Raw genomic sequence first — 19,428 nt, 5'->3', positions numbered from 1 at the left:
TACTTACTTTTTGCCTCTGATTTTTTTTTAAGCTTTCTGTTCTCTTTTACTCCAGGCTCAAAGCAGGAAATTGACTTTTTTCATACACCACCAAAATATTTTATGAATCAAAATTTATCTTTGAAATTGTATGAGGTAGTATATTTCTGCAAGTTTTAAGTGTTCCTATTGTTTCTTTTCATGATTATGTTAAAAGGCAAAAATGTTTTCAATTTATTTTTCAAATCTATTTTTTGGTGAAAATAATATTTTTCAATAATTAAGAAAATATTTTCATTGGTCAGCCCAGAGAGACATTTCTGCCAGGCTGCCCAAGATGAAGTTATGGTTTGATGAATAAAATTAACCTCACTTTTGTTCTTGGACTGCTGGTTGAAAACCTCAACCAAATATGGAAAGAAAAGAGGAAAGCATTTTCCTGTCCCAGCTGCCTAATGCCACTGAAAAATAGCACAGAGCAAAACAAAAATATGTCTTTAATTCCCTCTTGCCTGAACTTTGAAGTTCCAAACAAGCTCAATCCCAAACCTGTACTCTCGTCTGGGCTCAGCTGCTGTGTGTGCCAGTGGGTATATGCCTAAGAGACAGGTGGATAAAAATATAAATGGATGGACAAATGATGGAGGCTTTGGCACAGATTCCATATTAATGGTCCAATGTACAAGCTTGCACATCATTAATGCATTTATAATGAGCGATCAGTGGCATAAGGCAAGTGGCAAAATTAATTTTAACCAATATTCTGTGGCAGCAACAGATTTAAAACCCCCACAGTGATGTGTGTGCACAAGAACACACAGCCCGAGTATCTTCTAGTATTTTATTGAAGCATTTTTTTACTTCTCTATAATCTTTCCTCATAATTTTAATTCTTTCTCATTAAGAATCTATTTATATGTAAATTAAATAAGTTTTGTATTCAGGAGTTGCTTGAACACCAGGAAACCTTTTCTTTCCTAATCATTCTTAGCATGGAACACCATCCATCATTTTCCATATCAGTAATGAAGACTACCCTTCCCAAACCCCAGATTATGATAATAACAGTGTCACTGCCAATGGAATTATTCAATAAAATCAGGTTCCATGGGGGACAGCTTCTTCTCAGATATTTTAATCAGCACAGGAGGAAAAATATTAAGTGGTCTGTATGAATTATAGGGATTGGGTTAATTTAAATCCCCACATAACACAGATCAGATCTATTTAAATGTTACCACATTCTACATATTTTACTTTAGCTACCTCTGACATTCCTAGTCTTTCACAGACTTGCTGGCTCAAGAAAAGTAGCTTCCTTTGAACCACCCTTTCAAAAACATGCTCATTTTTGGATCAGCATCTCAGTAGTTTAAAAAATTGCACAAAGATGATGAGCTAATGTTGCCTCCAGTGTAACCCCAGAGAGCTCAGTGCAGCTCAGAGGAGGTATCTGGCCCTCCACACAATTATTTCATAAAACTACAATCAGCTTTCTGTCAAACAGGAGAGGTAAAATACTTGCACCACTAATCCCTTCTGTCAGAGCTTCAGAAGCCCTGGCTGACAAAATGATCTCTTGCACAATTCAATGTCATTTGCATAAATAGTTCCTTAAATAAATAATATGTACATATATTTAGCTATCCACATGTGCTCCTGAGGCTCATTTCCGACAAGGATCATCTCACAGGAGATAAAAACCAGGCGATATTCAGTCTCCTGAACAAAATCAGCTGCAGCCATAGAGATGAAAAGGACAAAGGATGGCTGTGAATGGCATTCACTGAAATCTTTCCTTTGTATTCCAGCATTGGAAAAACCATGGTGGCAGAAGTCTAAATAAAGATAATTAATTCATTAGCAATTTATTCAATCATAAATGGAATAAATTTATTTCACCTGCAGGGAGTACCTGATGAGATCTCAAATACACCCAAAACCCATGTGCTAACAGAACCACCTTTGCACCACTGTTGTAAAGCTGATGAAGCCCAAACCTTCCATGAAAGACCTGAGGTAGCCAGAGCAGCCAGGTTTACTGCACATGACGTGGGAAGCCTGACCCACTCTGTTTTGAAGTTTAATTGTAACTAAAATAGGTCAGATTGTGACATTCTTATTCTTTCCACTGCACTGTGACATGCCCACAGCAGAGGCTTCCCAGCTGTCTAAAAATGACTTTGGCTGAGAAGGCCAAGCTCCCACTCCAGTCAGCTCTGACTGAGCTGAGCTCTCAGAAATCCCTTTTTCTGTGCAGTAACAAGAGCCCATCCCATGCAGATCCTCAGAAGAGCTCAGTGTGTCTGGGTCGGTCCTGGATCTGCTCATCCAAGAATGTTTCTCCAGTGCACTGAAACCAAAGCCAGTCATGAGGAGACAAATGCATGGAAAAGTTTAATTTCTCTTTCCCACAGTCCTTTTCTTACTTAGCTGAAGTAATAGGCCCGAACCATGATTTTACAAGGCCTCTCTTCTACAAAGCCTTACTTATCAGTAACAACTAAAGAGCATCACTACCATTTGCACAGAATTGCAGAGCAACAATCTCTCCTAAAAGTGCTTGTGCAGTCCCTCCTTCCATCTGGTTGCTAGAACAGAATCCTGTGATAAGCATAAGAGCTGAGCAGGGCAGGTATTGGGAGAACCTACTGCTACCTTTTAATGTGAAAATTTATTTCACCCAAAACTTGCAGGCATATATATTTTCCCAAATGATGATGTTTGTGTTCTACATTGATGATGATATTTAGGACCCACTGGACCCACAGATATCCCTATCTTCCACTATTCTAATTGCATGGGCATTAGCAGTCTTTCCATCACAAATCAATATTAGATTCTCTTTGTTTATGGGAAGAAATAACTGGGATATTTTAGCATATCAGGAACAGGGAAATTTTCCACAGGATGAAAGACTCTCTACAAAGATATACAGTGGATGAGTTTTGAAAAATGGTACTGCAGAACTTCTCCCCATCAGCATTTTCTCTCAGCAGAACTTACCTTCATTGCCTAAAAACTGGCATTCTCATAAGTGCTTGTGATTAACGTCAAGGAATTTCATTAGAACCCATCTCGATGAGTGAACCATGCCAACATTTTTAATAGGTACTCCCTATTGCATCTGATAAAGGTGCTGAAAGCTTTAGAGGTTAATCAAAGTTAAATAACATAACTAACACCTTCTTAACATAGACTATTTTTGACATAAGAGAATACAGTTCTCATGGGAATTGCCTATGGAGGTTACACTTTTTCACAGGTGAAATGAGGGTAGTTCAAATACTGGGAATGGCTCATCTGACATCATCATTCTGCATCATTTCTGAAGCAATTATAAGTCCATAGCTTTGCAGTCTGATCCAATAAGTGAATGAACACAGAGTGGAATAGCAGTGGAAAATGCTCAGCAATGGAAAAAGAAGAAACATATCTTAGAAAATAGTATCTTTACTGGGTTTGTTTTGTCGGGGTTACTTCAGGAACCTGCCAGGTCAGAAGAAGGAGGGCTCTGACCCAGCACAAGGAGACAAAGCCAGCAGCACTGCTCTCACCTCTGCAATGATCCCCACGCAGCCAGCAATGACTGCAGCCTTCGCCTGAGCCCCGCTCATGCCCCCGAGGCCAGAGGTGACAAAAACCTTCCCCGACAGCTCCTGTGCCTGCAGGTACCGACGGCCGGCGTTGAGCACTGTCAGCTGCACACAACAAACACAGCCATCACCAGGAGCCATTCCCACTTCAATTTAAACATCTGCCCTCCCTTATCAAACAGACTTTGCAACTCTGGGGTCATCAGCACCATGAAACACTTTAATCCTTTAAGATGGAAGTATGTTACAAAATGATGTTGTCAAACCATCTGTCCTCATTATGCTTATTTCTCTCACCATGAAATAGAATAATCAGTGGTTCCCAACATGCTGTTCTGGCAATATAGACTTAAGGGTGGCTGCAAAGGACAGCTAAGGAAAACAGCCAAGAAAATATTTTTATATAACACATTTGGTCAATTCATACTTCACATGTTGTAGCTAAATATGAGCTCAGATTGAGACCTTGATTGCAAATACCCTCAGGCCTGTGCTCTGGATAAGACATATCTAAGTGAAAAGACATTAATTTTTTACAGAGCAGGCAATGAGAATTTCTTTAGTAGCCACAAGTTCACAGCAATCCAATCCACTCCCATAGCCAACAACCACGAGAGAAAGCTTCCTCCAACAGGAGCTGGCAGAGCTTTGCCCAGGTCCTTACCACGGTGCCATGGACTATTCCCTGAGGTCCAATGTAGCAGTAGCTCCCTGCAGTCATCTGGCCATACCTGGGGACAGCAAGGGGCACAGTGACACCACACATGGCTCAGGCTGGACTGGCACTTGCACTTGTCCACTTGGTGTTTCCAGCACAACAAAAAACCCTCTTTGCTCCAATTTGTTGTTAAAGGTCTGCTGTTATCAAATTCTCAACTCGGAGTTTTATCATTAGCATTAGCAATGCACCAACGTATTTTTGGAGGAGTGTTTAGCTCATTAAATGGAGTTGAAAAATGCATGAACCAAAACCCAAGTGTAAAAGTGTCTTGGTGTTTAGCACAGTGATGGGACAAAAGGACACACTTTTTCACCTCATTGGAATCTCTGTGTCATTTGGTTTCAGTGCCTCTCTGACACATGGCCACTTTGGAACCTTTTAGCCCAGAATGTTTGACCACATTCACACAAAATCCCCAGAGAAGTGGGACAGCTCTTTGGCTGTTTTAATTTATTCTCTTTGGTACACAAAAGAATTATAATCTTGTGCTCATCAACAGTAGAAGAGTATGTCAAAATCAGTTTAAAAAGATCATTTTCTACTTCAAAGTTTCTTTTAGCATGAAAGAATGTTTTATAACTTGTGTTTTCCATAGACTGCAAAACAACCACTGCAAATTAGAACTAGCAAGTGCTTTAAGTAGGTTATGATTATGGCTTCAGGCTATTGTTCAGCCAAACTTCACACATAAACCCAATATTAATTCCTAACAGACCTCAATTACATCCTTATATATGTGGCTGAACATAACTCAGACACTGCAGCAATTCCATTTAAATGTGCATTAATGCTTTGCAGTGTCAGTACTTTATGCAGCATAGTTGAAACCCATCTGCATTAGAAATTTTAAGCAGTCACTGCTTGATGTCTGAATTATAGTCAAGTACTTGATATATATTAATAGTGAGTTATCTTCTTACATTGTTACACCCAAAGCAAACATCTTCTCATATTCATCTCTGGAGGAATAGTTCGGAATAACCTAAGAAAACAACCAAAATAAAATCCACATGAACAAATTAGGGATTTAAGCAGGTCTTTTAAACAGCCTAGGTTTCTTTAACTATTTCTGTAACTATTACATACGCAGAAAAACAGTAGAAACAGAAGGAGTAATTCAAGTGTTTTATTTCCTGTATTCTAGAGTTAGAAAAAAATATGTCCAGTCTTCCTGGCACTGTGACTGGCACATAAGTTTTAAGAAGAGCAGTTCCCCAGCCACAAAACTGACCTGCAGGGGAATGGATATTGAATGGCTCAAAATACTGGCAGTGAACCAGGATTTCCACTTGCCCACCTTGCCTTCCAAGCAAAGCAGTCCAGGTATCCGAGCCTCTGATTAATAATCATGTTTGCTTACTGAGGGCTTTTAAATCTTCCAGACTGAGCCTAGCTGAACTGTTTGGGGCAAGGAACTGTCTCAGACTCAGTCAGAACAGAGGTTTTCTAATAAGGAGAAGGTTGTTTCCTCCATCACTGCAGATCAGCACACATGAGGTGACAGCAGCTGTGTTGGAAAAAACGCTGCAGATTTTCCACCCCAGATTCTCCTGTGTCTTGTAGTAAATTCAGACAGCATAAGTAATATTTTAACTCAGCCAACACTTGAAAATGAAACAGAATAGGAGGAAAAAGAAAACAAGATGCTAGTACCTACCATGCCATTGGTAATGATTAAACGAGGAGCACGTGGGTGGCTGGGGAAGAGCCCCAGGGGATGCCCACTGTACATCACCAGGGTTTGCTCTTCTGTCATCTCTGACAAATAGTGCATTACCAACCAGAACTGAAATAAAAAAGCAAGGAAAAGAGGGACTTTATCTGCATCTTACATTTACTGGCTTTTGTGAAGCTGCTGATCTTGGAGAATGAAGACAGCTATAGAGATAACGAGGTACATTCATATATGGAATAACAGAGCTCTCAACACACTCTCACTTTCAATAAAGTCCTTTAAGGGATATCACTCACCAGGAAACACAAATCATCAACTAACAAAAGTCTGAATAAGTTCCAGAATAATTTCTCCAGTACAAACCCCAGATATCCTTCACTTTTAAGGCCATTCTAAATTTATCTTGAGATTAACCACTTGTATTTGGCACTTTTCTGGCAATCCTTCCAAAGCGAAGCTGCAAAATTTGCCCTATAGAAGTGATTAAATACTCATGCTTATTGTTGATCCTAATCTGAAATTCAGCATCTTCTAGTGCAATGAATGGTTTTTATAATGTGCACTTCAAAATGAAATAGCTTTCTTCTCAAGGGAAAAAAAAAAATCAGCTTTTGTTGTGGACACAGAAGAAAATCTTTGATGCACCCTGGAGTACACAAATCTATTTCAGCTTTTTCTGCATACTTCAATAGTTACCCTTGATTACTGCCAAAATACACACTTTTACCACCTAAACTGACTTTAAATTTAACTTCAATCCATCACTGTCTGTGACAAAGCCCATTAAACTCTACAGGACTTTCAGTATATTCACTTCCCCATGCAATATTGGAATTCAACAATTACTTGAAACTGGAGTTTCTGTAGGGACACAAAATTTTGAGGGGAAGAAACCCCCCAGAATTGCAGATCAAAGAGGCAGCAGTATCAGTGACAAATAAACAAAGGCACTTAAGTGCTGAGGCTGTGGCTTTGATCTGAATTAAAAATTCAGGTACAGATTTGAAGCCAGTCCCTTCTAACACAGCCAATTCCCCAAGCTGGAAGTTCAGCTGAACAGGAAAAAGTTATTCAAGTTACTGTCTTGCTTTCTATGTTTTTGTTTATGAAAAATGTTGAATAATTGAATTCGTGTCATAGGACAGGACAGGTAACCAGCTAAACCCTCAACTCCCGAGCAGTCTGGGAAAAACATCCCAATGTTTCTCCTAAACAGCTTCCCAGAACTAGAAACTGTAAGGTAAATAGAACTTTTGGCATTGAAAGGCATAACTAGCAAGGAGGAAGGAAAAGCCTTTCTTAGCTTAAAAAACAGGTCTGTGGTCTGCAGGCCTGTAAAGTTAGCTCTGGACATAGTTCTTTCATTTGAAATTACCCAGAAGAAAGCACAGGTCTGCATGGATGATATAAACCAAACTGAACCCTTTGTGAATTTTGCAATGTTAGCTTTTTCTTTTTTTTTAATGCTGTTTTCAAGCTACAAACAGACTAAAACGTTCTGTGGTAACTGAATCATTCATGTGATTGCTACTCTAAGTAAACAAAAACAAAAAGGTTTTGTTTGCTCTGCTGTGAAACAACTGCAAGTCATAGGACTGGCTTGGATGAGAACAAGAGAAAAGAATATTTCTGACTTTGGAAGAACTTCTACCTCACTTTGCAGACCAACATCTGCCTAAGAATTGCCAGACCAATAAAGGTTTATATAAACTGCTGGCACTGCTCACCAGAAATGCTGTAACACTCACAGCTAACGGGCAATAGGTAACTGGCATTTATTAGTTAATGCACAGAATAAAGAAATGGTGAGCTTTGCCCTGGTACCTCTCTTTGAAAAAAAAAAAAAATCAGAACAGTTTTGCCTGAGAACTTTCCTAAAGTTTCCATGTAACTTCTAGATAAAACTTACCTGATTAGGAAACTGAAACATTAATTTTCTTTTAATCACAGATGAGAAATCCCAAACTGGGAAGAAAGCTCACTCAGTCCCATGCTACAGTGAGGAATCCATTCCTCTCCCTAACTAGGAACTTCATCCACACATTAGTTTTGCTTGGGTTCTTCAATAAGCAAGAGCCAGATTCAGATAAAGCCACAACAAGGTGCATGTGTGATTCTTTATGACAGAAGCTGGCTCCTTAGGTCAGCTTTTGCCAATTCCAGCTGCAGTCAGAAATCAAGGCCTTCCCAGCCTTCAGGAGGGATGCTGCTCTCCAGGGGGATGCAGCTTCCTACCTGTGCTGACTCTGTCCTGCACTGCAAACAGAATTCTAAATATGTTGCTGATTCCAAAGATCTCCTGAAAACCTTTTCCACATGTATTTTGCAGCACTTAGAATAAAGTGAGTATATTTGTTGACCTTTTTTTTATGTAAGAGAACAGAGATTATACAAACACAATTTAAAACATCCTCTGATTTTAGAGAGGCTTTTAACCACTTGCCATTATTCTTAGAAGATAAAGGCTAATGTCCTTAGTAGAATGCAGCCTGAACTGGCCAGCTAACACAAATATTAACATCTATTCTGATTTACTTGGAAAAAGACTCAGAATTGCTCATTCTTCAATCAAAGCCTTTTTTTATTCCACTACTTGTGAAAAATGTTGCAAAAATACCACAAACAAATAGAGGACAAACTTTTTTTGTTTCCTAGATTTAAACTCTAAAATTATCTGTGTTAAATACAGAGGCACATACATATGCATCAGAGAAAGACAAAGAACTGGTCTTTGTATCATCCTACACAGCTTGCTGTGTTTATGGTATCATGTTTAGTATTTCTGTTGGGCTGTCTGTGCTCTCCTTACTAAATAAAGCTCTCTCCATCCACACAGCTCATAACTGAGCATTCCCCTATCCAAACAGGATGTTTTGGAGTATTTTAAGGCAATGACTGCCAAGAATTATCCCAAACTGCCTAAGCAGAATGTGCATGGGGGAGGGTGAAACTGGCTCTGTGAAACAAATTGCAAACCCAGCAATGTCCTACCTGTGCCCAGTTGCTGAAGACCTGCCCATTTCCTCCATAAGTGACAAGCTCCTGAGGAAACTAAAAAAGGCAATTCAACATTAATGCGAGCACTTTTCTCAAACCTTTTACTGCATCTCTGAGCTATTCTTGCCATGCAGCTAATAAATCTTTTCTAGAGTTTATTCCATCAAAACTCTCTATGTTCTTGAAATCAGAAGGTAACATTGTAAAAGTGATAAGTTAAGAACAGAAATTAATATTATTTTTCAAAATTCCGAGTTTGTTACTGTAACACTATTACTGGGATGAGCTTCCAAAGGCACAGGAAGCATCAGCACTAATTTTTCAACAAAGTTGTAGAAGCAATGTACCAAGAGCTGAGCTCTATGTCTCGGGCATCAGCCAAGCTGCTGCATATAGTGCCTGTATGTCTAATTTTTTCAGTATTTATGTGAGAACTCATACAGGAAGTGTCTTGCCAATTTGCTGCTGCCTGTGAATCCAGATTCCTTTTACTGTACCTTACCTGAGCCACAGAGGGATCCAGGTTGTTCATGATCATCAGCATGATGGCAGCAGCTGATTTGGTCTTGCAAGGGTATTCTCCTATGGGGTACGCTCTGGAAGGGGAGGCACAACAATTTAAAGAAGCACTCCAGCTCACAAGAGCAACCAGAACAACACATCCCACTGGAATATCTCTGCATGCCAGGGATATTCAAACTTGTCTGAGTTGCAGGCTTTTATTCAGGGAGGAAGAATAGAGGAAAAAGCACAGATCTGAAGTTACACATGTACTTTAACAGGAAAATCAGTTTTTAACTATTATCAGAACTAAGCAAAACCAAGAAATTGCATTCAGCTTATCATCTGCTGAATTATTTAATCACAATTGATAAATATGGTGGCCAAGAACACTCACTGCTTTTTAACTGCCTTTTTTTTAATTTTCAGGGGGGTGGTGGAGGTGGCCTCTGCAACAATTGCCAGGCAAGCAGCCAAGTCCTGCAATGCCAAGGAAGGCAGAATCACTGCAAGTTGCCCTCAGGCTCATCCACCCTTGTTATTTAAGATTGTATCTCAGAAAAAAAAAACCCACTCTCTCAAAACCTGAACTAGTTAGGAGAAATATGGGCCTTTTCACTAAAATGCACTTCATCCACAAGCTGAGAGGTGAGGTATGGCAAAGAGTCACAAAGTTATCCCAGCTCAGGCTGCCTGGCACTAAATGTCCTTAATGCCACCTGCTGTGGTCATCTCACTGTTCTCTTCTCCACAATCTGTGGATCAAATTTCTCTAAAACTCCTACTCTTGTATTCATACTGTAGCTGTTTAGGGCAGGGACAGTTCCTTTGCTGTGTCTGCACAGGTTTTTAGTACAGTTGTGCTGAGGACTCTGAGGTATGAGACCTGAAGGAAGTAAAACCACTGATCAAGAGTTTATTCCTTCCTCTTCTGTAAGAAACACCACCATTACCAACACTGATAATGCCTAAAGGGGGATGGGATCTTCTGGCATGGTTTCTAAATGATCTTCCTTTTATTGGACCCCAGATCTTCAGTGGCTGGATACTTGCTTTGTGCAGGGAAAGCGACACCATAAAGGTCAGGCTAAAGTGTGCCAACAACACAAAAAAAAAAAAAAAAAAAAAAAAAAAAAAAAAAGGGACATCAACTGTCCAACTCATGAGCCAAAATCTGGAATGTGTATTCCACCGATTCAGTAAATGGGCTCCTCCCATGATAACATGCACTTTACCCTGGCTTTTTAAATCAGAATACTAAAACAAATGCCTTGTAGTCATTGCCAAACCAGGAGGGAAAGCCTTTGAGTTTTTCCACAGTGCCTTTTTTATTAGGGATTTCTGCAGTTCTAAACTTGATAAAAGAGCATTTCTATGGAATGATACCAATTCATCAAGAGGAGATATTTACACATCATATTACTCAGGACATAAGAAACCCAACATCCAGGTATCACTTGAGTGCTCTGGCACAAGAACATGACTTCAATGGAGCTATGGTCCCTGGGATGTACAAAACAAAAATCAAACACTCTCAGACTACAGAGATCAAAAGGCACTTTCTCATTATGAGACTGCAACAATCTATTAGAAAATGATCAGTGAAATGATCACAAAATACAAATACTTGAAGCTATCAAACAATCACTGATGCCAGTGATGGAAACAAGCTGCTGGACCATCTCATCCAAGCCTACTTGGAAGGAGTCATCATCTGTAGTTTAATACAGGGTCTTCTGAAGTCCAGCTCTGCAAAACCCTTCAGATAATATTCCATTTGTTCACTCTTTAGCTGAATTCTGCAAGAGCTGACCCCAAGCTAATATGAGCAGCATAGAAACATGGTTGTCTGTAGAAATCAGAGTGTTTTCTATTGTTTTATTCAGATTTCCGTATGGATATTAACCAGGCCCCTGCTGATGCAAAAAGGAATCAATCAGTCTAAAAAAAGCAGCCAGCCCCTGGCAGCCCTCACTAAATCTGTTCTGCTTCACAAACATCAGCCCCAGCAGCCCTAGAATGAAGTGATGGTCCAAGACCAACAGGCACAGCTTATTACACACCAGGGTCACATAAAGGTTCCAATGGAAAAAATGTACTGCCTTACTTTTAAAGCCCAGGAAGCTTCCTCTGCTCTGAGAGCATGCTCAACCAACCAGCCACTCACCTGGTCTTACTTCTTGTTTCAGTTAGGACTTGACTTGCAGCAGCTCAAAACTATTGCAAGTTTCCTGTCCGGGTTGTCATTGGAGGTCTCTGAGTGATGACTGGCCTCTGGAAACTTAGTCCTGCCATGGGGCAGAGTGTTTGGGATCCCCGTGTGTGGCAAAGCTGGCATTGCCACATGCACAGCCTGGCTCAGTCCTTTCCCTGTGTTGACTGAGCTGCCCAGGCCCAGCACAGCCCATCCAGAAGGGAACACACTGCTTCCCTCCCGGCCCCATGGAGCATCCCAAAACATGCAGTAACCCTCCCTGGAAATGAAATCACTGCAGTACACAGAGCATCCAAATTATCAGATGATGAGCTCCATCGATATGTTATGACAACTTCTACAAGAGGTAAATTAGGACACAGCAGTGCCACTCTTTAAAGGTCAGATCCATAGGTGAAAGCTGGCAAGTAAATGGCAGCTGGACACAATGTGAACCATCCAGTCCTCACCTCATCTCAATATCTGGGCAGAATCTGTACATGTAGATGTGGCCATACAGCCTGAGTTCTTCAGCAAATTCCAGCGCCAGCTTCTTTTGGATTTCAGGTGGGAAATAACGCAAGGCATTGCGCACAGCCAGCTGCCAAAAAACACACACAAAAATAAACAAGAGAGAAAAAACAAGGTACAAGAGAAATGGAGGTAAGTGGGTGGCCCTGAACTTTAACCAGATTCAGCTGGAAGCCTGCCTGAGCTGTTACAAGGACAATGCAATTCTAAAGGCCAAGCTCACACCAGGGGAGCTTCATTCCTGCTTCCCTATAGAGGGTTTCTACGGGCATCTTTCCTTGTAGGTTCAACGGGAGTAAACATGTAACCATCCCCTTCCCACCTGCCTCCCCTGATCTGCATGGAGACACCTTGGAGATTTGGCAAATCATGCTCAACCTTATCAATATCAGGCATGGACAAATTCTCTCTCACAGTGCTGGAAGCACTGAATTACCAAGGAAACATTGTTCAGAAATCCTTAAAACAAAGTCCCTAAACTCCAAGGCACTGAACATCCTACTGTGCTTTCCATTCAAAAAGGGACCTTAGCCCAGAGTTATGTGACATACTCCCAGATGAAGATGTTCGTGGGCTAAGTTTTATTGCAGATTCACTCCATTTAGCATTCTAATGTATTGCAGAGGGTGTTGGGTTACATTATTTTATTGATGTTACATGTATCACTTCTAAATTAGCTGAAGTGATTACCAGGCACTCAGCTAAATTCTGCAGATGATACTACGTGGCTTACACTCCCTATTGCCTTCAAAGACATTAGCCATGGTTTGCAAAGTACAATATGTCCTTTTGGATGAAAGAAACCATAAATAAATCACTATCTTTAGTAACAGCCTGTTAAGGCATGTCTCTGTAGTCTGTGTTTCATTTGATTAAAACCATAATGAGAACAAAGATTTTGTCATCTTTAAATAGCCAGTTTCATGCAAAGATCTTATAAGTTCGCTGGCAAATGGCTACACCATCCAAAGGACTTTTAGATGAAAAGATTCACAAATCATATGGAATTTCGTATTTTCCTTCAGCTGATTTTTTAATGGCTATGGAAATAATAGAAAGGGATCAAGTTTTATTCCAAATCTGATAACAGCTCAGTTTTTGAGAGGGCTGAGTAGAGATGTTGTGACTCCTGCCATTGGCAGCTCAGTTGTGGAAGCAAGTGCCTCCTGGAGGGGATGAGGGGTGGGCTGGAGTGCAGATACCCAGAGCAAAGCATCTAGAAATGCCCAGTGTAATTATCACCCCCAGCCACCCTGGTAAGCAGTGCTGAAAAGCTCCACAAAACCCTCAGCTCAGGAACAGAACTCCTCATTCAGCCTGTCCCTGGTGTGGCTGTGATGGTTGGAGCTCTCGAGCTGCTTCATCTGAGCACTCTGGTCTCACATCCCTTAGAGAACACTAAAGGAATCATAAAACCAAAATGCCTCAAGATCAGTGAGGCTGTGCTGATTTACACCACCTGAGGAACAGACCAGTACAAATTAGAATTGCCATTCCACACAGAGAATGATGAGGGGGAAAACCTATTTACCAGATGAGAAAATGCAAATTCCATCTTCTAATACCACTTCATTCTTCTCCAGTTAGATAAGCAGTCATTTTTCAAGGGCATGTTATTAATAAACACAAAAATCCCACCTCTATCCATACAATGTCAAAATATAGGGGATTTTCAAAGTCAGTGTCAAAGGTGAGCAGTCATCACAGGGGACTCTAGATATGAGAAATTTCTAAAGCAAAAATAAAATCACCTGCATCCCTAAAAGCAACAAAATCAAGAGGCAAATGTTGGTATTTTTACCACTTTTGAGAACTCTAAGGCTTCCATTGTGGCAAGGAACACCCATAGTCTTCAATCAATATATATTTGTATTAAAATGAAACTGATGGGCAAATATTTTTCTTCACCATTTAGTTCAAGCAAGAAAAATCTGTTTTGATTTTCAAATAAATTCACTTAAACTGAGCCCCTATCCTATAAATGTTACACATTATCAGAAGCCTGACTTTTCAAGATCCAAACATTAATGAAACATTAACGTGAATGTTACATGAAATGTGGGAAAGGCACCTTGCACAGACAATAGACATTTTATAGAAGAGGATTAAGACTATGGCTTGTTTAGCTGAACAGAATAAAGGTGATATGTCAAAGCAGGAAGAAGCTTCAAGGAAATGCTGGAAAATGAATAAATAGCTGTGAATTACGTTTAAAAAATGTAGTCTTGAAATTAGAAGAATTTAAATGTAAGAGATTGTTTTACACTCTCTCAGTAAAAGAGCCAGGGTGCTCAAAATTGCTTAGATGAAGCCTGACTGCTTTATGAAAGGGCAATGGCCATGTGCATCGGGAAAAATTTTACATATTCATTATTGAGTCATAAACTGAATAACCTGAGAAAGACACTCAAGGAGCAAATTCAAATAGGCTGATCATTATGCTTTTGTGGGAAGGCAATATATTTCATTAAAACACCATAAAAAACCATAATCTTAGCCTTTTAGAGGGATTGATTTACCTCTGACACACTGTGTTCTGAATATTTTTTGTATTTTATGTTTACGTATTCTTCCTTTTCATAACTTCCATTGACAGAAACTTAAGCTGCACATGCTCAGTATCTCTGAAAAAGCAGGTCCAGAGTTCACTGGTGTCTTAAAAATATTATTTGCAGTTATAATCCTGAGTTTCATAGGCTGTTTTAAAAAATTATCTGCTCTGAATTTGCTGAGTTACTTATTTAATTCAACCCTGTACAATGTAAGCAAATGAAAAGTCTTCCTCTTAAATCTGCCAGCTGGATCTAACATTTGGTTCTTGTGTTTAAGCACTAACCACTATTAGGGTATATTTTTTTTATACTCTCTAAAACTTTTATGTTATAACAGGATTCTACTGCTATTTAATCAAGATTTAGACCTCTCAATGCTAAAATATAATCAAGAGAGCCCATGTAATCCAATCAATCAGCTGTAAGTTTCTTTGCTGGGGGATTCTCTTGAGAAATCAAGTAAACCAGCCTGTTTGTTAATTGGTGTTAGTTGAAGAGCCAGAAGGAAGCCTATTCAGAGAGAATGTCATTCATTTCCATTTTCTGAAATGCATCATCAGGACTTCCAATTTAAGACCCTTGAGACTCTCAGGCATTAAGAGTTGCAGTCTCCCTGTTCACTAAGGGGAAGGAAGCACAAAGAGAGGAAGTGACTGGTTTCACTCTACAACTTCACTCTTTGTTCTGCCCCTTTTCCAGTGGAGATGGCGCTTGCCTCTCTCTTGTCATCTTCTGCCTGATGACACCCAGACCCAGGGCCTTTGGTGGCACTATTCTCTAAGCAGCAAGCAGGATTGTTTCATTTATTACCCTGCCTGATAGGTCCGAGTTTCAACCAGCTCAGCTGGGGAGTAAACATGGAGATTTCTTATAGCCATTGTCATAAATGGGTTACAAGATTTGAAAGTTTAACCAAGTTCTTTATCATCCAGATGTCCCAAAACAGGAGCTAATATGCCAACCTTCCCAAACCACATATAAAGTTGTTGAAGTAGCCTCATTTCTGGATATGCAAAGAAATTATAAAGGTCAAACCTTCCATTTCTTCAGCAGAAGGCTGAAGAACAGCTTCAGGTGCTGAATGAGTTTTCAGGCTCTGGTTTTCAGCTCTTCATCCTAAGATGTCCCCAAGCAGGAGGTGCCAGCTGCTCCCTTAGGAATAGGGAGCCAAGCAGAGCCAGCACAGCCAGGGCAGGCCCCAGCCTTGTGCTGCCTGAGGGAGGAGAGCAGGGCATGGCAGGGGGGCAGCCAGGTTCCACCAGGCAAGACCAGGCTGACCTGCAGGTCCAGGACCAAGCTGGAAGTGTGAGCCAGGACCTGGCTGGTTACCGTGGAGAGATGGAGCACAGGGATCGCCAGGGAGGTTCAGAGTGGGACAGCAGACCCAGGAGGACCATGGCTGAGTGCAGGGACAGCCTAAACAGAGCCAAAAACATCTCCAGCATAGCTGAGACTGAACCCCCAGTCCTCAGCCTAAATGGAGCCACCAAGCCTAAGGGCAGAGGTGTGGGGGGAGACCTCAGGCGAGGCTCGTCAGGGTCATCAGGGCCCATTACTGACCTCAGTAGCAGCCCAGAAACACAAGGTACTGCAATCAGGGGAGAGAGGGTCCTGCTGGGGACTGTAACATGGCTTGGCTCTAAGATCCATAAAGAAATTGCTGTCTGGATAAAGCCATACCGTTTTTTTCTGATCCTGAGCAACATAGAGAAGTGCCCATTCTTTCTAAGTTGCTCCAGCTTTATTGGAATGTCAGTGAGTACAGAGCATGCAACACCCTTGCTCTGCAAAGCACACACCACACCTAGATTTTAAGGGTAGTTTCTTTGAGGCATATTTACATTAAGCTACAGATGCTGAGAAACAGAAAGCTAGGGTTTCCTGAGCTGTGGAGGGAGGGAAAGAGAGAGGATGTGGCTGTTTCAGGCCTCAGGCAAAGAATGCTGAAGGAAGAGAATTCAGGAAACATATAATCAGAATCAGTTCTGAGATATGGCTCAATTTATCCAGGAAGATTAAAGTTGGTATGATAGGAAGAATTAGATACTTCTTCAGCAAGTCCCAAAACACACAGTTCTTTATAAATCTCACTTACAGGATTTCTGCTATAACCACAAAAGGAAGCCCAAGAAAATAAAATACTGGCAGTGGTAAGGTTTATTATTGTAACAAGAACTAAAACTGGAATGAAGGCATATGAAAAGAAGGACAAATCCAGAGGAAATCAGCAGAGCATTATTAACTTCACTTCTGTCAAAGCTCCCTCTGAATATTTCAATTAGAAATTGAACATGAAGCCATACATAAAGACAAGTCTCATAATATGCTCAGCATTGCACACTGTCAACAATACATGGAAGCCCGTCTCAAGACTTAAAAAAAAAACCTTATAGACAGAGAATCTTTTATCTACATGCTTTTCTAAGCATAGAGCACCTCTTAAAAAAAGAGATTTGAACTTTTAGATATGAAACAAATACTAGCTGAGCCTCTAATTCTCCTAAGAGTTTAAGGTGGAGGACTAATGATAGAGTAAATCATAAAGGAAGCCTTAAAATCTCTAATAGTCTAATGAAATACCCAACTAGCATGACCTCTTATCACATGCAGTAGGTAAATGGAGAGATGAGAGATGGATGTTACACAGTCAGCTGGGGGCAGAAAATCAGTCTACTGCTCCAAACCTTAAAGAAGGCAGGAAACTATTCCAGATTCTATATACGGAGTGAAGACCTTGTCATTGCCTTCCCCTCCACAGGTTAGAGAGCAAGGTTTGGCATCCTCTTGAGAGACACCATCTCCTCTCCTGAAACATGAACTCCTTCCTGCTATATCAGACTTCTGGAGAAAAGTGATGTAAGAAAGGCAAAGGAATAAAACAGAGATGATTGGCAATGTTCTGACAGGCAGTGAAACTCACTCCCCACTCCTTTATCTTCACAGCCACCACCACAGCCCTTCTGCACACATAGGAACCACATTTGCATGGGTCTGAGCTGTCCCAGGCACAGACAGGATGCCTCAGCCATGAATGCTCCTGCCATTGAAGTAAATCCTCTTTGGATATCTCACAGCTGCTCCTCTTTCTACCCTTTGACTAGACTCTCCTCTGTTTGTGGAAGTGACTTTGAAAGAATTTGACTGCTGATGCCAGTGGGGAACTCCCACGAAGGCAAGGAAGTTGTGTGCAAGTTGTTATTGGGGAAGGAACTTCTGTGTTCTGACCAGAATGTCTCAGTGTAAGTGATGTTACATGTGATGAAGCACAGACTTCCAAACCAAGGAACCCACCTTTTCCTCTCCCACACAAATTCCTAAGGAACTCCACCCATTGACCACCATTTTCTGCTGCTGATTTTTTTAGTCTTGAACATGAAATAAAGCAACGATTACTTTGGTGTGTATGAAGACTATTTAAACAAAAAGAGGCAGGAAAATAATTACGCAACCAAAGACAAATAATTAACTCCCTACAAACTCACCTAAATTGCATTCTCAGACTACTGGCTAAAATAAGTCATCTTTGGATTTTTTATGCATATTTACAGATGTGTAGCTGCTACCCTGATGCTGATTCATCACCTTTGATGTTTATTGCATTGGAGGGGTTAGCTTTCACTCCCATAAATATGCAATGGTTTTGCAACAGCATTCTGAATTTCACATCTGAGAAACAGTGCTGGATTGATAGCATTGAAGACTAATGCTGCTTGTTTAGCCATTTAAAATCATGGAAGGTGTTGTGCAGAAAATCTCTCTCATATCAACCCAGTTATTCTGGAGGAGGAAGAAAGGAAGCAAACAAAGAGCTTCCAGTCCTTTGTCCCAATACAGAGTTCACTATTGTATTGTAACACCAAGGAAATACATTTAACACAAAGTTAGCTTTCCATTTAGAAAGCATTTGAGGCAATCAGGTTTGCTGCCCCAAGCTGCCTTATCTGAAAGGAAATGAAGCCCTGTGAAACCCTGTGTTACCTTTTTCTCCTCAGCAGTGAGGTTGGGTGTTCTCACAGGTGCATGGGGTATTCCTTTTCTCCGACCTTTGTTTTCAGGCAGAGGGTTTAGAGGAAGGCCACGACAGATATCCTTCAGGCTGGTCATAGCTGCTGAGGAAATAGGAGGAAAGGCAAGGCAAACTGGAGAAGTATGAGGAAAGGGAGCACAAGGAAGGGTGCAAGAAGGCAAGAAGCTGCACAATTTAAATGTGCCACCACTCCAGGGTGATCTCCAAGGGGACAGACTGTCCTCTGGCTTTTGCAAGCAGGGCTGTCAGGGCAGGTGGTACAGGTGACACACCTCCCCCTCTGTGCCATGCCATTGGCTCTTCCCTCCTCCCCCAAAATGAATGATTCACAGTGTGGCAGATTTTTCTCTGGGTGCTTTGTCAACTGGTGCTGTGCTAAGTCACTAGAGAAAATTCAGTCACTTTCCAAAACACCTGAACCCCTCAATGTCTGAGTGAGAGTCATGGTCTGGAATAGGAATATTGACTGAGACATCAAGAACTGTACATTAATGTTATTATAGCTTAGGAACGGATGAAAGTTAAGGATTATTCACATCACTGTTCTTGCACACTGTTCAGTTAAGATGGGCATTCTCTGACACCCCTGGGTATGGGGAGTTCCTCAGATCTCATCAATTCATCTTCTAGACATCAGCAGTGGTCATCATAACAG

At 40.8% G+C, this 19,428-nt stretch overlaps 1 protein-coding gene across 2 annotated transcripts in view; it reads right to left on the bottom strand.

Annotated features, from left to right (window-relative positions):
• UROC1 (urocanate hydratase 1) overlaps positions 1-19,428 on the bottom strand; it is a 39,277-nt gene that overhangs the window by 17,996 nt on the left and 1,853 nt on the right. The window contains exons 3-10 of one of the 2 annotated variants that reach the window (XM_014872112.2): positions 18,725-18,855; positions 12,134-12,264; positions 9,471-9,564; positions 8,963-9,022; positions 5,954-6,082; positions 5,217-5,278; positions 4,240-4,306; positions 3,537-3,680 (exon numbers count right to left, since the gene is read on the bottom strand). In XM_014872112.2, coding sequence (XP_014727598.2) covers positions 3,537-3,680; positions 4,240-4,306; positions 5,217-5,278; positions 5,954-6,082; positions 8,963-9,022; positions 9,471-9,564; positions 12,134-12,264; positions 18,725-18,850 — 813 coding nt within the window. In that variant the 5' untranslated portion in view covers positions 18,851-18,855. The remainder of the gene's footprint in view (positions 1-3,536; positions 3,681-4,239; positions 4,307-5,216; positions 5,279-5,953; positions 6,083-8,962; positions 9,023-9,470; positions 9,565-12,133; positions 12,265-18,724; positions 18,856-19,428) is intronic. The other variant, XM_088171434.1, reaches the window with a different exon arrangement.

This window comes from Sturnus vulgaris, chromosome 11 (assembly GCF_052056855.1).
Source record: "Sturnus vulgaris isolate bStuVul1 chromosome 11, bStuVul1.hap1, whole genome shotgun sequence".
In the NCBI taxonomy this organism is placed as follows: Eukaryota; Metazoa; Chordata; class Aves; order Passeriformes; family Sturnidae; genus Sturnus; species Sturnus vulgaris.
The sequence above is the reverse complement of the archived record's forward strand: the minus strand, read 5'-3'. Positions and strand labels throughout refer to the sequence as shown.